Consider the following 22471-nt stretch of genomic DNA (forward strand, 5'->3'; position numbering starts at 1 on the left):
TGCAGCATTTATTAGATTTTTGGTCAGTTGTAATTCTAGTTCTCAGCCACTAGAAAGCATATGTCTACTGCTTAACATAGCTGAGAGATATCATGTGAAGAATCCTATGTGAAGTGTATTTTGTGTTTTATTGTACAGTTTTTCTGCATTTAAAATCAGTTAGGCTACCATGGATGTAGTAATGCCTGAGAAAATGTGTACTGTACAGTGAATTTTACCTATCACCTCTTATTTAGAAATGTCCTACGGTGCAGAAAGATAGGATTTTACCAAAAAGCATAAATTATACCCTTATTTGCCTCCCTTTCCTCATATCAATGCAAAAAGCTTTTCCTTCAACTAATAAATAAATTTTCTATTAATATGCAATTGAATCTTTGAATACCATCCTTTTAAAGTAATCCATCTACTTGCTTTTAAATGACTTTCCATTTTCCAATTAGATTTTATTTTGCCAGTTACTAGGAAAGTGAACCTCTTGATCTTGATCCTGCTACCAAACAAATCATTTCTCCTTATTTCAGTGTAATTTTTAACACCTTTCCTGAAACTTCCTGCTCCATGAACTATTCGGCCTCTCCAGTCTGTTATCATGTGAGCAAAGTCACTGGAGTGACGCAGATGGTAGATATAAAAAGCAGTCTTTTTATTTGAGGCAAGCACTTACAAATAAGCTGACAGCCTTTTGGAGGCACGAGTGAGAGAGAAAGTGAGTGAGGGAACAGAAAGAGAGGAGCAAGACGTCTGCTTGACCGAACACTACATGACATTCTATATGCTAAAAATCAAAAGAAAAAATCAGGAGGGACAAGTCATTGTTGGGGCGGCCACTTTCGAGAGTAGGCCAGTGGCGAGAGTAGAAGCTTCAGGCTTCGGCTTGGAGGAGACGTTGGCTGTGGGCAACCTTCTGTTAAGGTTTTCATTTTGTTTTTCTCATACTGTACCTGCTATAGTAAATGGCAGTCGTGTGTTCTTCATGCCGGATGTTGGAGTCCCGGAAGACCCAGTGTCTCACGGATCTACATCTGTGTGAAGTGCGTCTGGCTACAGCTCTTTGGAGATCATGTTAAGGATCTGCAAAAGCCGCTGGACGACCTTCGGCTTGTATGGGAGAGTAAGGAGATAATTGATCAGGGGTACAGGGAAGTAGTCACCCCTAAGTTGCAGGAGGTGAGTAGCTGGGTGACTGTCAGGAGGAATGGAAATGTAAACAGGCAGTTAGAGCAGAGCATCCCGTTGCCATTTCCCTTAAAAATAAGTATGCTGCTTTGGATTATTTTGTGAAGGATGACCTCCCAGGGGAATGCCATGGTGACCGGGTAACAGGCACTGAGCATGGGTCTGTGGTGTAGAAGGGAAAGAGAGAGAGGAGGGGAGTGGTAGTGATAGGGGACTCAATAGTGAGGGGAACAGTCAGGAGATTCTGTGGACATGAACGGGAGACCGAAATGGTATGTTGCCTCCCAGGTGCCAGGGTCAAGAGTGTCTTAGATCGCGTCCACAACATTTTGGAGAGGGAGGGAGAGCAGACAGATGTCTTGGTACATATTGGTACCAATGACATAGAAAGGAAAGGCAAAGAGGTCCTGAAAAGGGAATTTTTAGAGCTAGGTCGAAAGCTGAGAAACGGGACCTCCAGGGTAGTAATTTCTGGATTGCTGCCTGTGCCACGCACCAGTGAGGATGATTTGGCAGATAAATGCATGGCTGAGAAGCTGGTGCAGGGGGCAATGCTTCAGGTTCTTGGATCATTGGGATCTCTTCTGGGGGAGGTATGACCTGTTAAAGGTGATGGGTTGTACCTGAACCCAATACTCTTGTGGGCAGGTTTGTTGTTGTTTAAACTAATTTGGCAGGGGGATGAGAACAGGAGTAATGGGACTCAGGGTAGGACAGATGTTAAAAAAAGTAAAGGTAGTGTGCAGTCAGACTGTCAGGAAGAGCAAGATCAGAAGATATTGAATCCTTGTGGGTTGACTTAAGAAACTGCAAGGGTAAAAGGACCTTGATGACAGTTATATACAGGCCTCCCAACAGTGCCTGAGAGGTGGACCACAGATTACAACATGAAATAGAAAAGGAGTGTCAAAAGGGCAATGTTATGATAGTCATGGGAGATTTTAACATGCAGGTCAGTTGGGAAAATCAGGTTGGTAATGGATCTCAAGAGAGTGAGTTTGTTGATTGCCTAAGAGATGACTTAAGAGATGGCCTAATAGAGCAGTTTATCGTTGAGCCTACTAGGAGATCAGTTATACTGGATTGGGTATTATATAATGAACTGGAGGCAATTCAGGAGCTTAAGGTAAAAGAACGCAGTGATGACAATATGATTGAGTTCAACTTGAAATTTGATAGGGAGAAAGTCTGACGTAGCATTATTTCAGTGGAGTAAGGGAAGTTACAGTGGTATGAGAGAGGAGTTGGCCAAAGTAAATTGGAAGGAGCTGCTGGCAGGGATGTCAGCAGAGCAGCAATGGCATGCATTTCTGGGAAAAATGGGGAAAGTGCATGACGTATATTCCAAAAGTGAAGAAATACTCAAATGGCAAAATAGTACAACCGTGGCTGACAAGGGAAGTCAAAGCTAATGTAAAAACAAAAGAAAGAGCATACAACAAAGCAAAAATTAGTGGGAAGATAAAGGATTGGGAAGTTTTTAAAAACCTACAGAGAGCAACTAAAAGAATTATTAGAAGGGAAAAGATGAAATATAAAAGCAAGCTAGCAAACAATATTAAAGTGGATAGTAAAAGTCTTTTTCAAGTATGTTAAAAATAAAAGAGAGATGAGGGACCACTAGAAAATAAGGCAGGAGAAATAATGACGGGGGATAAGGAAATGGCAGATGAACTAAATGAGTATTTTGCATCAGTCATCACTGATGAAGACACGAGCAGAGTGCCAGATGCAGTGTGTGAAGGAAGAGAAGTGGGTGCAGTTACTATCACAAGGGAGCAGGTGCTGAAAGACCTAAAAATACATAAGTCTCCCGGACCAGATGAACTGCACCCTAGGGTTCTGAGAGAGGTACCGTTAGAGATTGTGCTGGCATTAGAAATGATCTTTCAAAAATCATTGGACACTGGCATGGTGCCAGAGGACTGGAAAATTGCAAATGGCACTCTACTCTCTAAGAAAGGAGGAAAGTAGCAGAAAGGAAATTATAGACCAGTTAGCTTGCCCTCAGTGGTTGGGAGGATGTTAGTCAGTTGTTAAGGACGAGATGATGGAGTACTTGGTGACGCAGGACAAAATAAGACAAAGTCAGCATGGTTTCCTTCAGAGAAAATCCTGCTTGATGAACCTGTTGGAATTTTTAAATCGGAGCAAGAGGCTGAGAGTGAAGGAGCAAAGGAATCTCAGAGAGAAGTCATTTTGTTTTTACACTGCTCGGGGAAAAGAGGCTAGACTGCGCAGGGGTGTGACGTAGAGCACCAAGGGTTCTAAGAAAGACCACCATATACAGCAGACAGCAGAGTGAGAGGGAGCAGAGTGGGGCGGCTTTGGCTCAACAGGCTTTAGCGTGAACAAGCAGAGACAAGGGTAGGTTCTGATACGTTTTGTTTTGTTTGTTTAGAGAAGAGAGAATGCCAGGCAGGATGTTGGAATGCTCCCCTTGCAGGATGTGGGAGGTCAGGGAGACCGGAGGTCTCCCTGACAACGACACCTGCAAGAAGTGCATCCAGCTGCAGCTCCTAACAAACCGCATTAGGGAACTGGAGCAGGAGTTGGATAACCTCTGGATCATTCGGGAGAATGAGGAGTTTATAGATAGTAGCTTCAGGGAGGTAGTTACGCCAAAGGAGCAGTGCACAGGTAATTGGGTTACCATCAGGCGAGGGAAGGGGAAAGGGCAGGCAAAGCAGGGTTCCCCTGTGGCTATTCCCCTCAACAACAAGTACCATGTATACCGATTTGAATACCGTTGGGGGGGATGACTTACCAGGGATAAGCTGCGGTAGCCAGATCTCTGGCACTGAGTCTGGTTCTGCAGTGCAGAAGGGAGGGTGGAAAAAGAGGAGAGCGGTAGTTATAGGGGACTCGATAGTTAGATGTACAGACAGGAGGTTCTGTGGTCGTGACAGAGACTCCTGCATGGTTTGTTGCCTCCCGGGTGCCAGGGTCAGGGATGTCTCTGATCGCGTGCACAGCATTCTGAAGTGGGAGGGTGATCAGTCAGATGTCATGTTACACATCAGTACCAATGACGTAGGAAGAAAGAGTGAGGAGGTCCTGGAGAGTGAGTATAGAGAGCTTGGTAGGAAGTTAAAAAGCAGGACATCGAGGGTGGCAATCTCAGGATTGCTACCTGTGCCACGTGCCAGGATGCTCTGGCAGATGAACACGTGGCTGAGGAACTGGTGTAGGGGGCAGGGTTTCAAATTTCAGGATCACTGGGACCTCTTCTGGGAAAGGTGGGTCCTGTACAAGAGAGACGGGTTACACCTGAACTACAAAGGGACCAATATCCTTGCAGCGAGGTTTGTTAGTGCTGTTAGGGAGGGCTTAAACTAGATTTGCAGGGGGATGGGAACCAGAGTGCCAGAGCAGATAGTGGAGCGGGGGTGAAAATAAATGATGTTAACAGTTCATGCAGTCACAAATAGAAGGGTTGTGTGTGGTGGTAATAATCTTCTGAGGTGTGTCTATTTCAATGCAAGGAGTATTGTGGGGAAGGCAGACGAGCTGAGGGCGTGGATTGACACATGGAATTATGACATTATAGCCATTAGTGAAACTTGGCAACAGGAGGGGCAGGACTGGCAGCTTAATGTTCCAGAGTACCGATGTTTCAGGTGTGATAGAGAAGAAGAGAGAGATGTATGACATGTATGGGAAACAGGGAGCAAATAAGGTGCTTGAGGAATATAAAAAGTGCAAAAAAATACTTAAGAAAGAAATTAGGAGGGCTAAAAGAAGACATGAGATTGCTTTGGCAGTCAGGGTGAAGGATAATCCAAAGAGCTTCTACAGGTATATTAAGAGCAAAAGGATAGTAAGGAATAAAATAGGTCCTCTTGAAGATCAGAGTGGTAGACTATGTACAGAACCAAAAGAAATGGGGGAGATCTTAAATGGTTTTTTTGCGTCTGTATTTACTAAGGAAATTGGCATGGAGTCTATGACAATAAGACAAACAAGTAGTGAGGTCATGGAACCTATACAGATTGAAGAGGAGAAGTTGCTTGCTATCTTGAGGCAAATCAGAGTAGATAAATCCCCAGGACCTGACAGGTTATTCCCTCGGACCTTGAAGAAGACTAGTGTTGAAATTGCAGGGGCCCTGGCAGATATATTTACAATGTTGGTATCTATGGCTGAGGTGCCGGAGGATAGGAGGATAGTTCCTGTTGTTCCGTTGTTTAAAAAAGGCTCTAAAAGTAATCCAGGAAATTATAGGCCGGTAAGTTTGATATTGGAAGGAGTACTAAGAGATAGGATCTACAAGTATTTGGATAGACAGGGACTTATTCGGGAGAGTCAACGTGGCTTTGTGCATGGTAGGTCATGTTTAATCAATCTATTAAGAGTCTTAGGAGGAGGTTACCAGGAAAATGGATGAAGGGAAGGCAGTGGATATTGTCTACATGGACTTCAGTAAGGCCTTTGGCAGGGTCCCGCATGGGAGGTTAGTTAGGAAGATTTAGTCGCTAGGTATACATGGAGAGGTGGTAAATTGGATTAGACATTGGCTCAATGGAAGAAGCCAGAGAGTGGTAGTGAAGGATTGCTTCTCTGAGTGGAGGCCTGTGACTAGTGGTGTGCCACAGGGGTCACTGCTAGGTCCATTGTTATTTGTCATCTATATCAATGATCTGGATGATGATGTGGTAAATTGGATCAACAAATTTGCTGATGATACGAAGATTGGAGGTGTAGTGGACAGTGAGGAAGGTTTTCAAAGCTTGCAGAGGGATTTGGACCAGCTGGAAAAATGGGCTGAAGTTTAATACAGACAAGTGTGAGGTATTGCACTTTGGAAGGACAAGCCCAGGTAGGACATACAAAGTAAATGGTAGGGCACTGAGGAGTGCAGTAGAACAGAAGGATCTGGGAATACACATACAAAATTCCCTAAAAGTGGCATCACCGGTAGATAGGGTCATAAAGAGAGCTTTTGGTACATTGGCCTTTATTAATCGAAGTATTGAGTATAAGAGTTGGAGTGTTATGGTGAGGTTGTATAAGGCATTGGTGAGGCCAAATTTGGAATACTGCTTGCAGTTTTGGTCCCAAAATACAGGAAAGATAATAATAAGGTTGAAAGAGTGCAGAGAAGGTCTACAAGGATGTTAACAACAGGAATTCTGCAGGTGCTGGAAATTCAAGCAACACGCATAAAAGTTGCTGGTGAACGCAGCAGGCCAGGCAGCATCTCTAGGAAGAGGTGCAGTCGACGTTTCAGGCCGAGACCCTTCGTCAAGACTAACTGAAGGAAGAGTGAGTAAGGGATTTGAAAGTTGGAGGGGGAGGGGGAGATCCAAAATGATAGGAGAAGACAGGAGGGGGAGGGATGGAGCCAAGAGCTGGACAGGTGATAGGCAAAAGGGATACGAGAGGATCATGGGACAGGAGGTCCGGGAAGAAAGACAAGTGGGGGGGGGGGGGACCCAGAGGATGGGCAAGGGGTATATTCAAAGGGACAGAGGGAGAAAAAGGAGAGTGAGAGAAAGAATGTGTGTATAAAAATAAGTAACAGATGGGGTACGAGGGGGAGGTGGGGCATTAGCGGAAGTTAGAGAAGTCGATGTTCATGCCATCAGGTTGGAGGCTACCCAAACGGAATATAAGGTGTTGTTCCTCCAACCTGAGTGTGGCTTCATCTTTACAGTAGAGGAGGCCATGGATAGACATGTCAGAATGGGAATGGGATGTGGAATTAAAATGTGTGGCCACTGGGAGATCCTGCTTTCTCTGGCGGACAGAGCGTAGGTGTTCAGCAAAGCGGTCTCCCAGTCTGCGTCGGGTCTCGCCAATATATAAAAGGCCACATCGGGAGCACCGGACGCAGTATATCACCCATTCGTCCCCCTCATCCCTCCCCACTGATCTCCCTCCTGGCACTTATCCGTGTAAGCGGAACAAGTGCTACACATGTCCTTACACTTCCTCCCTTACCACCATTCAGGGCCCCAAACAGTCCTTCCAGGTGAGGCAACACTTCACCTGTGAGTCGGCTGGGGTGATATACTGCGTCCGGTGCTCCCGATGTGGCCGGTAAATGCAGGCTCACTTTTAACATTTAAGAAAAACTTGGACAGGTACATGGATGGGAGGTGTATGGAGGGATATGGTCCAGGTGCAGGTCAGTGGGATTAGGCAGAAAAATGGTTTGGCACAGCCAAGAAAGGCCAAAAGGCCTGTTTCTGTGCTGTAATGTTCTATGGTTCTATGAATTCTTTGAGGAGATTACAAGTAGGATAGATAATGCAGTGGATCTTATATATTTGGACTATCAGAAGGCATTTGACAAGGTGCCACACATGAGGCTGCTTACCAAGTTAAGAGCCAGTGGTATTGCAGGAAAGTTAGGAGCATGGTTGGAGTATTGGCTGATTGGAAGAAGGCAGAGAGTGGGAATAAAAGGATCCTTTTCTGGTTGGCTGCCAGTGACTAGTGGTGTTCCGCAGGGGTCGCTGTTGGGACCGCTTCTTTTTATGCTGTATATAAATGATTTAGATAATGAAATAGATGGCATTGCTGCCTAGTTTGCAGGTGATACAAAGATTGGTGGAGGGGTAGGTAGTGTTGAGGAAACAGGTAGCATGCAGAAGGACTTAGTCAGATTAGGAGAATGGGCAAGAAAGTGGCAAATGAAATATAATATTGGAAGATGCATGGTCATGCACTTTGATAATAGAAATAAATGTGCAGACAATTTTCTAAACGGGGAGAAAATCCGCAAATCTGAGATGCAAAGAGACTTGGGAGTCCTTGTGCAGAACACTGTAAAGGTTAACTTGCAGGTTGAGTCGGTGGTGAGGAAGGCCTACAGGGACGAGGTCCAGCACCTGGCCACGTGGTGTGCCGACAACAACCTGGCCCTTAACACTCAGAAGACCAAGGAGATTGTTGTGGACTTCAGGCATGCTAGGAGCCACACTCACGCCCCCATATACATCAATGATCTGTAGTGGAGCATGTATCAAGCTTCAAGTTCCTTGGTGTCCATATTTCCAAGGATCTCACCTGATCCTTGAACTCCTCCATCCTGGTCAAAAAGGTGCAACAGCGCCTTTATTTCCTGCGGAGCATCAAGAAAGCTCACCTCTGTCCCAGGATACTGACGACTTTTACCGCTGTACCATTGAGAGCATACTCACCAACTGCTTCTCAGTGTGGTATGGCAATTGTCCTGTATCAGTTCGCAAAGCACTTCAGCATGTGGTGAAAACTGCCCAGCGGATTATCAGCACCCTATTGCCCACCATTGAGAACATCTACCATAAACACTGCCTGGGTAGGGCGAAAAGCATTATCAAGGATGCATCTCACCCTAACCATGGACTTTTTACTCTCCTCCCATCTGGTAGGTGCTACAGGAGCCTCCGCTCCCGCACCAGCAGGCACAGGAAGAGCTTCTTCCCTGCGGCTGTGACCCTGCTGAACCTCACATCACAGCGCTAAGCAGTATTGCATCCATATTGCATTGTCTCAGTACTTTTATATTTGTGTGCTGTAGCACTTACTTTTTATTTGCAGTTATTTTGTAAATAACACTATTCTTAGCATTTCTGGTCAGATGCTAACTGCATTTCATTGGCTTTGTATCTGTAGTCGGCACAATGACAATAAAGTTGAATCTAATCTAATCTAATCCAAAAATGCAATATTTGCATTTGTTTCAAGAGGTTTGGAATACAAGAGCAGGGATGTGATGCTGAGGCTTTATAAGGCCCTGGTGAGGCCTCAGCTTGAGTATTGTGAACCATTTTGGGCCCCTCATCTCAGAAAAGATGTGCTGGCGTTGGTGAGGGTCCAGAGGAGATTCACAAAAATGATTCCAGGAATGAAAAGGTTATGCAAGGAACGTTTGATGGCTCTAGGTCTGTACTCGCTGGAATTTAGAAGGATTAGATTAGATTATGAGGTCACTCAGTCCTCGTTTATTGTAATTTAGAAATGCATGCATTAAAAAATGATACAAACGTTCCTCCAGAATGATATCACAAGAACACGGGACAGACCAAGACTAAAACTGACAAAACCGCATAATTATAACATATAATTACAACAGTGCAAAGGAATGCCGTTATTTGACAAAGAGCAGACCATGGGCACGGTAAAAAAAAAGTCTCAAAGTTCCGATAGCCCCATCATCTCACGCAGGCAACAGAAGGGAGAAACTCTCCCTGCCATGAACCTCCCAAGCGCTGCAAGCTTGCCAATGCATTGGAAGCACCTGACCTCAGCCGACTTTGAGTCCGTCCGAAAACTTCAAGCCTCCAACCAGCCCTCCGACACCGAGCACCATCCTCTGCCGAGCGCTTCGACCCCGCCCCGGTGCCGAGCAACAAGCAAAGCTGAGGACTCGGGGCCTTCCCCTCCGGAGATTCTGGATCACATACTAGCAGCGGCAGTGAAGCAAGCATTTCAGAAGTTTCACCAGATGTTCCTCCATGCTCTCATGTCTGTCTCCATCAAATCAGGATTGTGCATGGCACCCTACTTGACAGATAACAGATATCACCATCGGAGTGGCCGCTGCAAGCTATGTCGCGCCGCCATCTTCTCCTGCCCAAGCTACTTGGATGAGGGGGGGATCTCATCGAAACCATTCGAATGTTGAAAGGCCTAGACAGAGTAGATGTGGAAAAGATGTTTCCCATGGTGGGAGGGTCTAGGACAGCGGTCCCCAACCACCGGGCCGCGGACCGGTACCAGGCCGCAAGGCATGCGCTACCGGGCTGCGAGGAAACAATATGATTTGGCGATAGGAGTCAGCTGCACCTTTCCTCATTCCCTGTCACGCCCACTGTTGAGCTTGAACGCACGCGAGGTCATTAACCTCGCGTCATCCGTGTCAGCACGGGAAGGAGATCAACTCCTCAAGCTTGCAAATGACGGTGGGCTGAAAAGTATGTTTGACATAACATCTCTGCCGGCATTCCGGATCAAAGTCAAGGCTAAATATCCTGAGATATTCAGGAAAGCACTGAAAACTTTGCTTCCATTTCCAACATATCTCTGCAATGAATGGAACAAAAACTAAATTGCGGAATAGACTGGACATAAGGAACCCCTTTCGAATATCGCTGTCTCCCATCACCCCTCGATGGGACTGTCTTGTTGCAGGAAAACAAGCCCAGGGCTCCCACTGATACAGCGATATTGGTGCGTTGCAATGATTTTATATGTTCATACGAGGAAAATATGCGCTGTGTGTTTGATATCCAAACGTTACTTAAAATGTTATGATGCTATTACAAGTGACTTATATAACCATGTAACAATGACGGCATGGAAACAGGCGATCTCGCCCCTTCTAGTCCGTGCCGAACGCTACTCTCACCTAGTCCCACCGACCTGCACTCAGCCCATAACCCTCCATTCCTTTCCTGTCCATATACCCATCCAATTTTTCTTTAAATGATAATATCTAACCTGCCTCTACCACTTCTACTGGAAGTTCGTTCAACGCTTCAAGCTCCCCTGTCCTCCCCTGATAATTGTCTTATCGCTATATTCATGCGAGGAAAATATGCACTGTGTGTTTAATATTAAATTCGTTAGATAAACCCTTTTAGAAATGAAATTGAGTGTATTAGCCACTTATCACCTATATTCCGGTTGTGATTAACACACACCCCCGCCACCAACAGAAATCGGCACGTAAACGCATGGGCAAGTTACGCATGTGCACTGGTGCCCGCGCAAGGCTTCATGGTCATTGTCTTTCTCGGGGTAAACTGAATGTATTTGACTGCTACTCTTGTACGTTGGCAACCCCCCCCCCCGGTCAGCCGGTCCGCAAGAATATTGTCAATAAGAAACCAGTCCGCAGTACGAAAAAGGTTGGGGACCCCGGGTCTAGGACAAGAGGGCACAGCCTCAGTATAGAAGGGCGTCCATTCTAAACAGAGATGCGAAGACATTTCTTTAGCCAGAAGGTGGTGAATTTGTGAAATTTATTGCCACATGCAGCTATGGAAGCCAGGTTGTTGGGTGTATTTAAGGCAGAGGTAGATAGGTTCTTGATTGGACATGGCATCAAAGGTTACGGGAAGAAGGCCGAGAAATGGGGTTGAGGAGGAGAAAAAAAGGATCAGCCATAATTGAATGGCGGAGCAAACTCGATGGGCCATATGGCCTAATCTTGCTCCTATGTTTTATGATCTTATATTCACAATGCTTCCTCTGAAACACCCACTACCTTCACACCCTTACTACAGACAGCCAAATATACACAAATAACAAACTTAAATAAGTACTGTCCGGTCTTCCAGTTAAATGTGATGTCTTGTAGTTAATTCGGTTCATGATTCTTAGGACCCCATTGTTTACAGCTGCATTTTATATTTAATCTACAGTCCACATTTGCATCTGAAGATTTGTTTTATGTGCTAACCACAAAAAACACTCACACAGTCTATACATATACCCAAGACCTTGAAGCCATTTAAATCTTGGGACCTTTTTTAACACATAGTTCTGAAAGTGTGATGCTCAGAAATGTGTTTGGTGCTCAAGTTTGGGCCTAATAGTTAGACTTTCTTTTGTATTCTACATCTTTAAGTGTGCAGAGAGACGGTGGAGTGTAAAGCGAGGGTAGAAGCAAAAAGTACTAAGGAGAAAAGTAAAAGTGGCAGGCCGACAAATCCAGGGCAAGCATTAAAAAGGGCCACTTTTCAACATAATTGTATAAGGGCTAGGAGAGTTGTAAAAGAGCGCCTGAAAGCTTTGTGTGTCAATGCAAGGAGCATTCGTAATAAGGTGGATGAATTGAAAGTGCAGATTGTTATTAATGATTATGATATAGTTGGGATCACAGAGACATGGCTCCAGGGTGACAAAGGATGGGAGCTCAACGTTCAGGGATATTCAATATTCAGGAGGGATAGACATGAAGGAAGGGGAGGTGGGGTGGCGTTTCTGGTTAAAGAAGAGATTAACGCAATAGAAAGGAAAGACATAAGTCGGGAAGATGTGGAATCGATATGGGTAGAGCTGCGTAACACTAAGGGGCAGAAGACGCTGGTGGGAGTTGTGTACAGGCCACCTAACAGTAGTAGTGAGGTCGGAGATGGTATTAAACAGGAAATTAGAAATGTGTGCAATAAAGGAACAGCAGTTATAATGGGTGAATTCAATCTACATGTAGATTGGGTGAACCAAATTGGTAAAGGTACTGAGGAAGAGGATTTCTTGGAATGTATGCGGGATGGTTTTTTGAACCAACATGTCAAGGAACCAACGAGAGAGCAGGCTATTCTGGACTGGGTTTTGAGCAATGAGGAAGGATTAATTAGCAATCTTGTCGTGAGAGGCCCCTTGGGTAAGAGTGACCATAATATGGTGGAATTCTTCATTAAGATGGAGAGTGACATAGTTAATTCAGAAGCAAAGGTTCTGAACTTAAAGAGGGGTAACTTTGAAGGTATGAGACGTGAATTATCTGAGATAGACTGGCAAATGACACTTAAAGGATTGACGGTGGATATGCAATGGCAAGCATTTAAAGGTTGCATAGATGAACTACAGCAATTGTTCATCCCAGTTTGGCAAAAGAATAAATCAAGGAAGGTAGTGCACCCGTGGCTGACAAGAGAAATTAGGGATAGTATCAATTCCAAAGAAGAAGCATACAAATTAGCCAGAGAAAGTGGCTCACCTGAGGACTGGGAGAAATTCAGAGTTCAGCAGAGGAGGACAAAGGGCTTAATTAGGAAGGGGAAAAAAGATTATGAGAGAAAACTGGCAGGGAACATAAAAACTGACTGTAAAAGCTTTTATAGATATGTAAAAAGGAAAAGACTGGTAAAGACAAATGTAGATCCCCTACAGACAGAAACAGGTGAATTGATTATGGGGAGCAAGCACATGGCAGACCAATTGAATAATTACTTTGGTTCTGTCTTCACTAAGGAGGACATAAATAATCTTCCGGAAATAGTAGGGGACAGAGGGTCCAGTGAGATGGAGGAACTGAGCGAAATACATGTTAGTAGGGAAGTGGTGTTAGGTAAATTGAAGGGATTGAAGGCAGATAAATCCCCAGGGCCAGATGGTCTGCATCCCAGAGTGCTTAAGGAAGTAGCCCAAGAAATAGTGGATGCATTAGTGATAATTTTTCAAAACTCGTTAGATTCTGGACTAGTTCCTGAGGATTGGAGGGTGGCTAATGTAACCCCACTTTTTAAAAAAGGAGGGAGAGAGAAACTGGGGAATTATAGACCGGTTAGCCTAACGTCGGTGGTGGGGAAACTGCTGGAGTCAGTTATCAAAGATGTGATAACAGCGCATTTGGAAAGCGGTGAAATCATCGGACAAAGTCAGCATGGATTTGTGAAAGGAAAATCATGTCTGATGAATCTCATAGAATTTTTTGAGGATGTAACTAGTAGAGTGGATAGGGGAGAACCAGTGGATGTGGTATATTTGGATTTTCAAAAGGCTTTTGACAAGGTCCTACACAGGAGATTAGTATGCAAACTTAAAGCACATGGTATTGGGGGTAAGGTATTGATGTGGATGGAGAATTGGTTAGCAGACAGGAAGCAAAGAGTGGGAATAAACGGGACCTTTTCAGAATGGCAGGCGGTGACTAGTGGGGTACCGCAAGGCTCAGTGTTGGGACCCCAGTTGTTTACAATATATATTAATGACTTGGATGAGGGAATTAAATGCAGCATCTCCAAGTTTGCAGATGACACGAATCTGGGTGGCAGTGTTAGCTGTGAGGAGGATGCAGAGTGACTTGGATAGGTTGAGTGAGTGGGCAAATTCATGGCAGATGCAATTTAATGTGGATAAATGTGAAGTTATCCACTTTGGTGGCAAAAATAGGAAAACAGATTATTATCTGAATGGTGGCCGATTAGGAAAAGGGGAGGTGCAACGAGAGCTGGGTATCATTATACACCAGTCATTGAAAGTGGGCATGAAGGTACAGCAGGCGGTGAAAAAGGCGAATGGTATGCTGGCATTTATAGCGAGAGGATTCGAGTACAGGAGCAGGGAGGTACTACTGCAGTTGTACAAGGCCTTGGTGAGACCACACCTGGAGTATTGTGTGCAGTTTTGGTCCCCTAATCTGAGGAAAGACATCCTTGCCATAGAGGGAGTACAAAGAAGGTTCACCAGATTGATTCCTGGGATGGCAGGACTTTCATATGAAGAAAGACTGGATGAACTGGGCTTGTACTTGTTGGAATTTAGAAGATTGAGGGGGGATCTGATTGAAACGTATAAAATTCTAAAGGGATTGGACAGGCTAGATGCAGGAAGATTGTTCCCGATGTTGCGGAAGTCCAGAACAAGGGGTCACAGTTTGAGGATAAAGGGGAAGCCTTTTAGGACCGAGATTAGGAAAAACTTCTTCACACAGAGAGTGGTGAATCTGTGGAATTCCCTGCCACAGGAAACAGTTGAGGCCAGTTCATTTAAGAGGGAGTTAGGTATGGCCCTTGTGGCTAAAGGGTTCAGGGGTATGGAGAGAAGGCTGGGGAAGGGTTCTGCGTTGGATGATCAGCCATGATCATAATAAATGGCGGTGCAGGCTCGAAGGGCCGAATGGCCTACTCCTGTACCTATTTTCTATGTTTCTATGTTTACTAATAATCCCAAGAAACTTGCTCCTTCAATTCTTTTCACCCTACCTTGCCACCTTCAATAAATTATGTCCAGTGCATTGAATACTGATTTTTATCGTCGTTGCTACCATAATACACTGATTCATAACCCCTGTTAAATTGCATCTGCTGCATGTGTATCCATTTTGCCAATTTACCTATTCCTGAACTATAACTTAGTGCTGTTTAAAAGCTGAGTATTGTGCCCTTCTTATCAGTCTTATATTCCCCTCCCCCTTCCCCCGTAACAATGCAAAGCATCCGCTTAGCACTTTGTCATATTGGTAAAAACCAACCTGAAATTTGAAGATCATATCCTTTTTTTTGGTGGAAGAAGCTGGTCTCTTAACACTGCGCCATCCAACAAATTACACTTTCCTTATCTAATGGTGCTGAGGTCTTTTTCTCAGTAGCTTGGATAATAGTGAATGTGTACTTTTTCTTTTTCACCCATTTGCTGAAGGGCTAAAGACTGAAAAAACATGCCCAAATTTAAGCAGATTTCAGTCTATTACTTCTGCTAAAAACTGTATGCAATTAAGACTATGTAGAAAGAATGAAACTGTTAATCATTTAATTTGAAGTTGCAACCATTCCAGTACGTTTTTTTTGTGTGTGAAAATGTGAATCACTTAATCTGTTCTCTTAAGTATTGTGATGACCCTGGAATTAACTTGAATTTTATGTCAACTATCATTCTAAACCGTAATATACTTGCTTTTTCATTTGGTATTTAAATCTTCTATTTTAAAACCCACTCCCAAACAGGAATTACTCAGCCAGTTGGAGAGAGATTGCGTAGCCATTATCAAGATGACTGCACTGGCGTAATGCAAAGGCTTATTTTGAAAGAGCACAAACTGATCTGGAATAGCTTGGCCAGAAGTTGGTATGTGTCTGTGTGTCTACAACAACCTTGCGTTCATTAAATTTTCTTTGATTAAATTTCATTGCTGAAATTTGGATAGTTTTAGACCTTAAGACATAGAATCAGAATTTGGCCTATTAAGTCTGCTCCATCATTTCATCACACTGATTTATTATCCCTCTCAAACCCATTCTCTTGCCTTTTCCCTATAATCTTCGATGCCCTTACTAATGAAGAACCTATCAAACTCCGCTTTAAGATTACCCAATGACTTCCCCTCAACAGCTGTCTGTGGCAATGAATCTCACAGATTCACCGCACTCTGGCTAAAGAAATGTTTCCTCATCTCTGTTTTAAAGGGACGTCCTTCTCTTCTGAGGTTGTGTCCTCTGGTCCAAGACTCCCCTGCTATAGGAAACATTTACTCTATCTAAACCATTCAATGAGATCACCCCTCATTCTTTAAAACTCCAGTGAGTACAGTCCCAAAGCCATTATACACTTCTCATACATTAACCCTTCATTCCTGGGATCATTCTCATGAACCTTGTCTGAATGCTCTCTAGTGCCAGCATTTCCTTTCTTAGAAAAGGGGCCTAAAACTACTCTCCGTACTCCAATTCTGGTCTGACCAATGCCTTATAAAGCCTCAGCATTACATCCTTGCTTTTGTATTCTAGTCCCCTTGAAATTTTATTTTATTTGAAGGTTATTTCTAGTACCAGTTTAAGTGGAATTGCTTTCTGAAGAAGGTGAAAATTCTCTCCCTGTGATAGCTGTGAAGTAAACTGAGAATGCAGTATTTTTACATTCCATATTCAGCTGTAGTAGTAGTATAGTGGTACTGCTGTCCAATCAATCACCTGTACCTGGTTTGAAAATTCAGAATGCAGCTACTTATTACAATGTAGTCATATGCTGAACTCTCTCATACTAGTTGTGTGAGAGTTCAAACAATTAGTACCATCAGTTTTAGGAGACTTGTTGTTGAGAGTGCTTAAATTTCTAAACTTCTGAAGTAATAGTTACCTGCTGTAATAAGACATAGTCGTCACTGTCAGTTATAATTTTGAGATTGATTTTCATAACATTCTGTACTTGAATATTATGCGGCCATCTGATTTTATATAAAGTGTGAAAATTATTTGAGACAGGGATAGCATGCCGGAAGATGTAATCATTTTTGTTGCTTCAAGGAGAAGTATTTGAACAACTTAGCCAATAATTATTGTGCTAATAAGATGGATGCTCTTCTTTACCTTGCAAGTGCATGGCAAGACATAGAACAAATTTCAAGGCACCCTTCTACAGAGATACAGATTTGGCAGAATACCTCATATCTTTTATTCTATGAACCATATGTACACTAAAAATATTTTGACATCTATTTAATGAAAACTTCTTTTTAACAGGAGTGATAGTGAGCGAGTTGTACATGAAAGAGTGAATATCGTACCCTTTGACCTGATTTCTCCTGAAGGAGGAAAATTTGCAGTTCGTGTAATCAGCCCACTGGAGGCATCAGGACAGCAGTTTGAAACGGTATATGAACGATTTCACCAGGCTACGCAAGGCTTCACAGATATCATTGGGCACTACCTGAGTGGTGAGAAGCCCAAAGGCTTCCTGGAAACTGAAGAGATAGTCCGTGTTGGGGCCACTTTGACAGGGATTGGAGAGCTTGTTTTGGACTCTGATAAGGTTATCAAACTGCAACCTCCTAAAGATGGTCTGGAATATTTCCTAAGTACCATGGATTTCCCAAGTATACTAAAACAGCAAGAATCAACTATCAAACTTTGGAAGGTGTTTACGGCCACCTGCACACTGACTGGCATTGCTTTAATTATGGTTGTCCTGCGTAGGATGTACCGGGAGTTTAATGAAAAGCAGGAGCAGGAGAAATTAAGGAGGAGTTATGAACTGTTCAATGAAAGGAGAGAAACTGCTGGGGCAAAAACAGTTGGTGATGAAGATGAAATTCCAGCAAATGCTTGTGTGATTTGTCTATCTAAACCACGGGAATGTGTCTTCCTAACTTGTGGTCATGTTTGCTGCTGTTACGATTGTCATCGGGCGCTCCCCACACCAACTTGCCCAATTTGTCGAAGTACCATAGTCAGAATAGTTCCCCTTTACCAAGCATGAGAATATTTTGCACAATCCAACCAACATGATCAAGTGCCTTTTAATTGCAATTCTGCAATCAGGATGTCAGGCGCTTTTATTTATACAGTGGTTAAAATAGTGTATTAATGTCCGAAATTCCTCCACATTAGTCACTGTGACCACCCTGACACATGGGTTTCTGAATATACCATCGTAGGTTTGTTATTCTCTATTTTCTGGCTATGGATCTTTGCTGATTACTCTTGATTTAGGTACACTTCACAAAACATCACAAGAAAGACCTCATCAAGTTAGTTGAGCTGGAATGGTAATAATGCCAGTTGGAATTTTTGACAAGGCAACCTTTCATATTTGTCATAAAGCCATTGTGGAATAAATTGGAAGCAATGAACGTAACCAACTGGTACTTAATCGTATTTAATGGTGCTGCCGTACTTAATGCTTATTTTTAAAAGCAAACTTCAGAATTCTGGAATAACTTTTACTCAGGGTGTAGAATGACTGTATTTCTCTACAAGTTAATTTATAGTTAATGTCCTGAATTGAAAATTTGAATATACATGTCCTTTAATAAAAATATTTTCATTAATAATAGGCACTGAACAGAACTAGGCAAGTGAGACTAGAAACATGTGAATGAATAAACTTAGTTTTTAATTTCCTTCAGTTCATCTCAATTTTTCACTTATTGATAAGATAGGAATAGTGTTGTTTGGATAGGTGGAAAACCCAGTGACTTGATAATCCATACCATCAGAGCAGGAGACCAGCACTTTTATGATCTGTGGTAAGTGAAATAAAAACTAACATTTGCTTTTCTTTGCAATGAATTTGACGGTAGGTTTCTGTGATTGCAATCTACCACTACACGAGCTTAAATCATTCATGAAGAGTAGTAGTAGGACTGCGGAGCTAGTACTGTGACAAAGCACTCTCCAATGCCAAGGGAGAAGCATAGTAGGGAGGAAAGAAGTGGAGTTGAAGAGCATAATTTGGAAAGGAATTTTTTAAAAAATGGTAAAGCTTATTCAGAAAAGTGATTATTTTTAAAAGTAAAGCTCTTTAACTAATTTTATGTTTACACTTTTAATATATTTTACACGGCTTGGTCACTCAAACATCTTGTACACGCAGTTTAGTATTCACACCAAAAAAACGTTCCTGCAGTTGTATTGGCTTCCTTGCATTAGATTGTTTCACCTCAGTAGTTTGTTTATAAATGAAAATTAACAGGAACCAATCAGTGCTTCTAAATGAAATCTGCTGACTGAACCTGATTCTAAAAGGTTTGTGGTTCACTCTTAATTGTTATAGGCAGCAAGCATTTCGTTATGTAAATTTGTCAAGATTATATAGATTGATATATAAAACTTAAAAGCTTCTCCATTGATTTATTTCTAGAGTTTCAGCATCTTATGCTGGTCCACTTTTTCAAAAATGCTGTACTGTTTGTGGAGAACGTGATGAAAAAATTGACATTTTTGTGCCTACATTTACAGTGCCTTGATAAAGTATTCAGCCCCCAAAACTATTTTCACTTTTTAAGGTCTCATTTTCTAAGCTTAACCTTGTGCATCATGTCAAATCAAGAAGAATTCTAAAATCTGTCAACAATTTCTAAAACTTTAAAAACCTAATCTGTGAAGCTGAAAAATTATTCATCCACTTTGTAATTACTATCCTAACTTTCCTCAGGTGCAATACTGCATATTACCTTACCAACTCACCCAATATGTTGATGTAGAAAGTTGGAGGATCACCTGTTTTCAATGAATTCATAAGAACAAATAACCCCCTTCTCTGTAAGGTCCAACAGTATGGTAGATTTTCAGCAGACCAAACCAAAATGAAGACAAAAGTGCATTCAGGCAAAGAAATGATAGTAGAGAATCTGAGAAGGGGTTCAAGACCATCTTATAGTCTCTGAAAGTATCTCAGACCTCAGTGCAGTCCATCATGAAAAATGGAAAAAATATGAAACCACAGCCATACTGCCTAGGTCAAGCTGCCCCTCTAAGCTTAATCACAGAGAAGAATGGCCCTTGTAAGAGGAGCTACTGTGACACCAACAGTCATTCTGAGTGAGCTGCAGAAGTCAGTGGCTGTACATGGAGATGAAGTTCATGGCTCCACAATCTCTAAGGCCTTGCACAAAAAAGGGTGTTTATGGAAGTAGCAAGGAAGAAGCCCTGGCTGGAATGAAACATATTCTTGCCCGTAAAGTCTTTGCAAAGTGTCACTTAGAAGATACTGTAAAGATGTGGTAGGAAGTCTTATAGTCAGATGAAACTAAAGTGGAACTTTTTGGCCTTAACACTAAGTGGTATGTGTCACATAAATCTAATACTGCGCATCAGCCAGATAACACCATCCCTACTGTAAGGTATGGTGGAGGTAGCATCATGCTATGGGAAATGAGAGAAAATCTGCAGATGCTGGAAATCCAAGCAACACAAAATGCTGGAGGAACTCAGCAGGGTCTCAGCCCAAAACATTGACAATTTTTTTCCATAGATGCTGCCTCCAGCATTCTGTGTTGATCGTGCTATGGGAATGCTTTTCAGTAGCAGGGACTGGAAATCTGGTCAGGATTGATGGGAAAATGAATGCTGCAAAATACGGAGAGATCCTGGATAAAAACTGCTAGACTCTGCCAGATAGTTTAAACTGGGGGGAAGTTCATCTTTCAGCAGGACAATGGCCCAAAGCACACTGCCAGAGCAACCTTGGAGTGGCTTCAAATAAACAAAATTGATGTCCTTGAGTCTCCCAGTCAGAGCCCTGATTTTAACATGATCCAACATCTCTGGCAAGACCTTAAGATTGCTGTCAGCTGTCACTCCCCAACTAACCTGATCACAGCTTGAGAAATTTAGCAAGGAGGAATGGGCAAACTTGCCCAATCACATTGTGCAAAGCTATTGAAGACTTATCCAAAAAGACTGCTGGCTGTAATAGCTGTGAGAACTGGTTCAAATGAGCAAAGGGGGGGATGAATGCTTTTGAACTGCTGACTTCTCAGTTTTTGGATTTTTAGTTTTTCATGCTTTATAATTTTTCCCATTTTTGGTGGGTGGGGATTTGGCTCTACTGTGATTCACAAATAAAAATTGCCTGTTAAATTGTTCAAAATCCTGGATTGTAATACTCATTTATGTAAACAAAGGGTTGGGGCTAAATACTTTTGCATGGCACCACATCATCCCAATGAACTTTACAGTTAGTCAATTTTAGGATGCTTTCTAGATACTGATTACATTTATACATGACAACGTGACCAGCCATAACCTGCGTGTGTGACAAGTTTAAAAAGTAGCTACTTCCAAATAAAAAAAAACAGGATGGGGGATCTAGATTAGTCAAGATTTAATTTAGAGTAATGGCTAAAACTGGAAATAACTTTTTATTTTAATCTGTCATTCTTGCATTTGCAGTACTTTGACAACTATTACAAATGGTAATAGCAGGCACCACTTTAATGTAGTAGTGCGACACTATTATAGCTCAGTGCATCGGAGTTAGTAGTTCAATTCTAGTGCCACCTGTATGAAGCTTGTGTGTCCTCCCCAAGAATGCATGGGTCTCCGGACATTCTGGTTCCCTTCACATTCCAAAGATTCAAAGGTTAATAGGTCATTGTGACTTATCCTGTGATTACACTAGTGTTAAATATGGGCTTTGCAACTCATTGCACCAGAAGGGTTGTTCTGTGCTGTATCTCAAAAAAAATGAATGCAGATTTTTGTTTATATCTACTACACAGTAGTTTAGTAAAAGAACTGATTCCAGCTTTGCCAGGGTAACTCCTGCAAACTTTGATCTCAAAGCCTTCTTCACTTCAAGCAATGTGAGAACATCATGAACTACTTTCAAATTTCAAAGTAAATTTATTATCAAAGTACATATGTCACCGTACACTACATTGAGATTGAGTTTCTTGTGGGCATTCACTCTGGATATAATGGAATCAGTGGAAAATAAAACTACACACAAACCAATCTGCAAAAGAACTAATAATGATAAATAATATTTAGAAACAAAGTTATAAAGTCCCTGGAAGTGAGTCCATAGGTTGTGGAATCAAATTCAATGTTGAGGTGAATGAAGTGATCCACAGTGGTTCAGGAGCATGATAGTTGAAGAGTAATAACTTTTCAAACCTGGTGGTTGGGGACCCAAGGCTCCTTCCAAATGGCAACAGGGAGGCGAGAGCATAGCCTGATGGTAGGAGTCCTTAATGATGGATGCTGCTTTCTTGTGGTAGCACTCCTTGCAGATGTGCTTAATAGTGGGGAGGGCTTTAGCTGGACTAGGCTATATCCACTACTTTTTGTAGGAGTTTCTGTTCAAGGGCATCAGTGTTTCCATACCAGGTTGTGATGCAGCCAGTCAATAAACTCTACATGATTTTGTCAAAATTTTAGATGTCATGCCAAGTCTTTGCAAACTCCTAAGGAAGTAGAAATGCTACCATGCTTTCTTCATAATTACACTTATGTGCTGAGCCCAGAACAGGTCCTACAAAATAATAACACCGAGGAATTTCAAGTTACCTACCATCTCCACCTCTGATCCTCTGTTGAGGACTGTCTCATGGACCTCTGGTTTCTTTCTTCTGAAGCCAATAATCAGGTCCTTGGTCTTGCTGACATTGACACTTTTATGGCTCCGCTTAGCT

At 42.6% G+C, this 22471-nt stretch overlaps 1 protein-coding gene across 10 annotated transcripts in view; it reads left to right on the plus strand.

Moving 5' to 3' along the window:
* The window catches only part of mul2 (mitochondrial E3 ubiquitin protein ligase 2), a 60729-nt gene extending 39827 nt beyond the window's left edge, over nt 1-20902 (plus strand). For all 10 annotated transcript variants that reach the window (XM_072255131.1, XM_072255126.1, XM_072255128.1 and 7 more), the window contains 2 exons: nt 15564-15684; nt 17076-20902. In XM_072255131.1, the coding sequence (XP_072111232.1) occupies nt 15564-15684; nt 17076-17811 (857 nt within the window). In that variant the 3' untranslated portion in view covers nt 17812-20902. The remainder of the gene's footprint in view (nt 1-15563; nt 15685-17075) is intronic.
* Nucleotides 20903-22471: the final 1569 nt, after the last annotated feature.

Source organism: Mobula birostris, chromosome 4 (genome assembly GCF_030028105.1).
Source record: "Mobula birostris isolate sMobBir1 chromosome 4, sMobBir1.hap1, whole genome shotgun sequence".
Lineage (NCBI taxonomy): Eukaryota > Metazoa > Chordata > Chondrichthyes > Myliobatiformes > Myliobatidae > Mobula > Mobula birostris.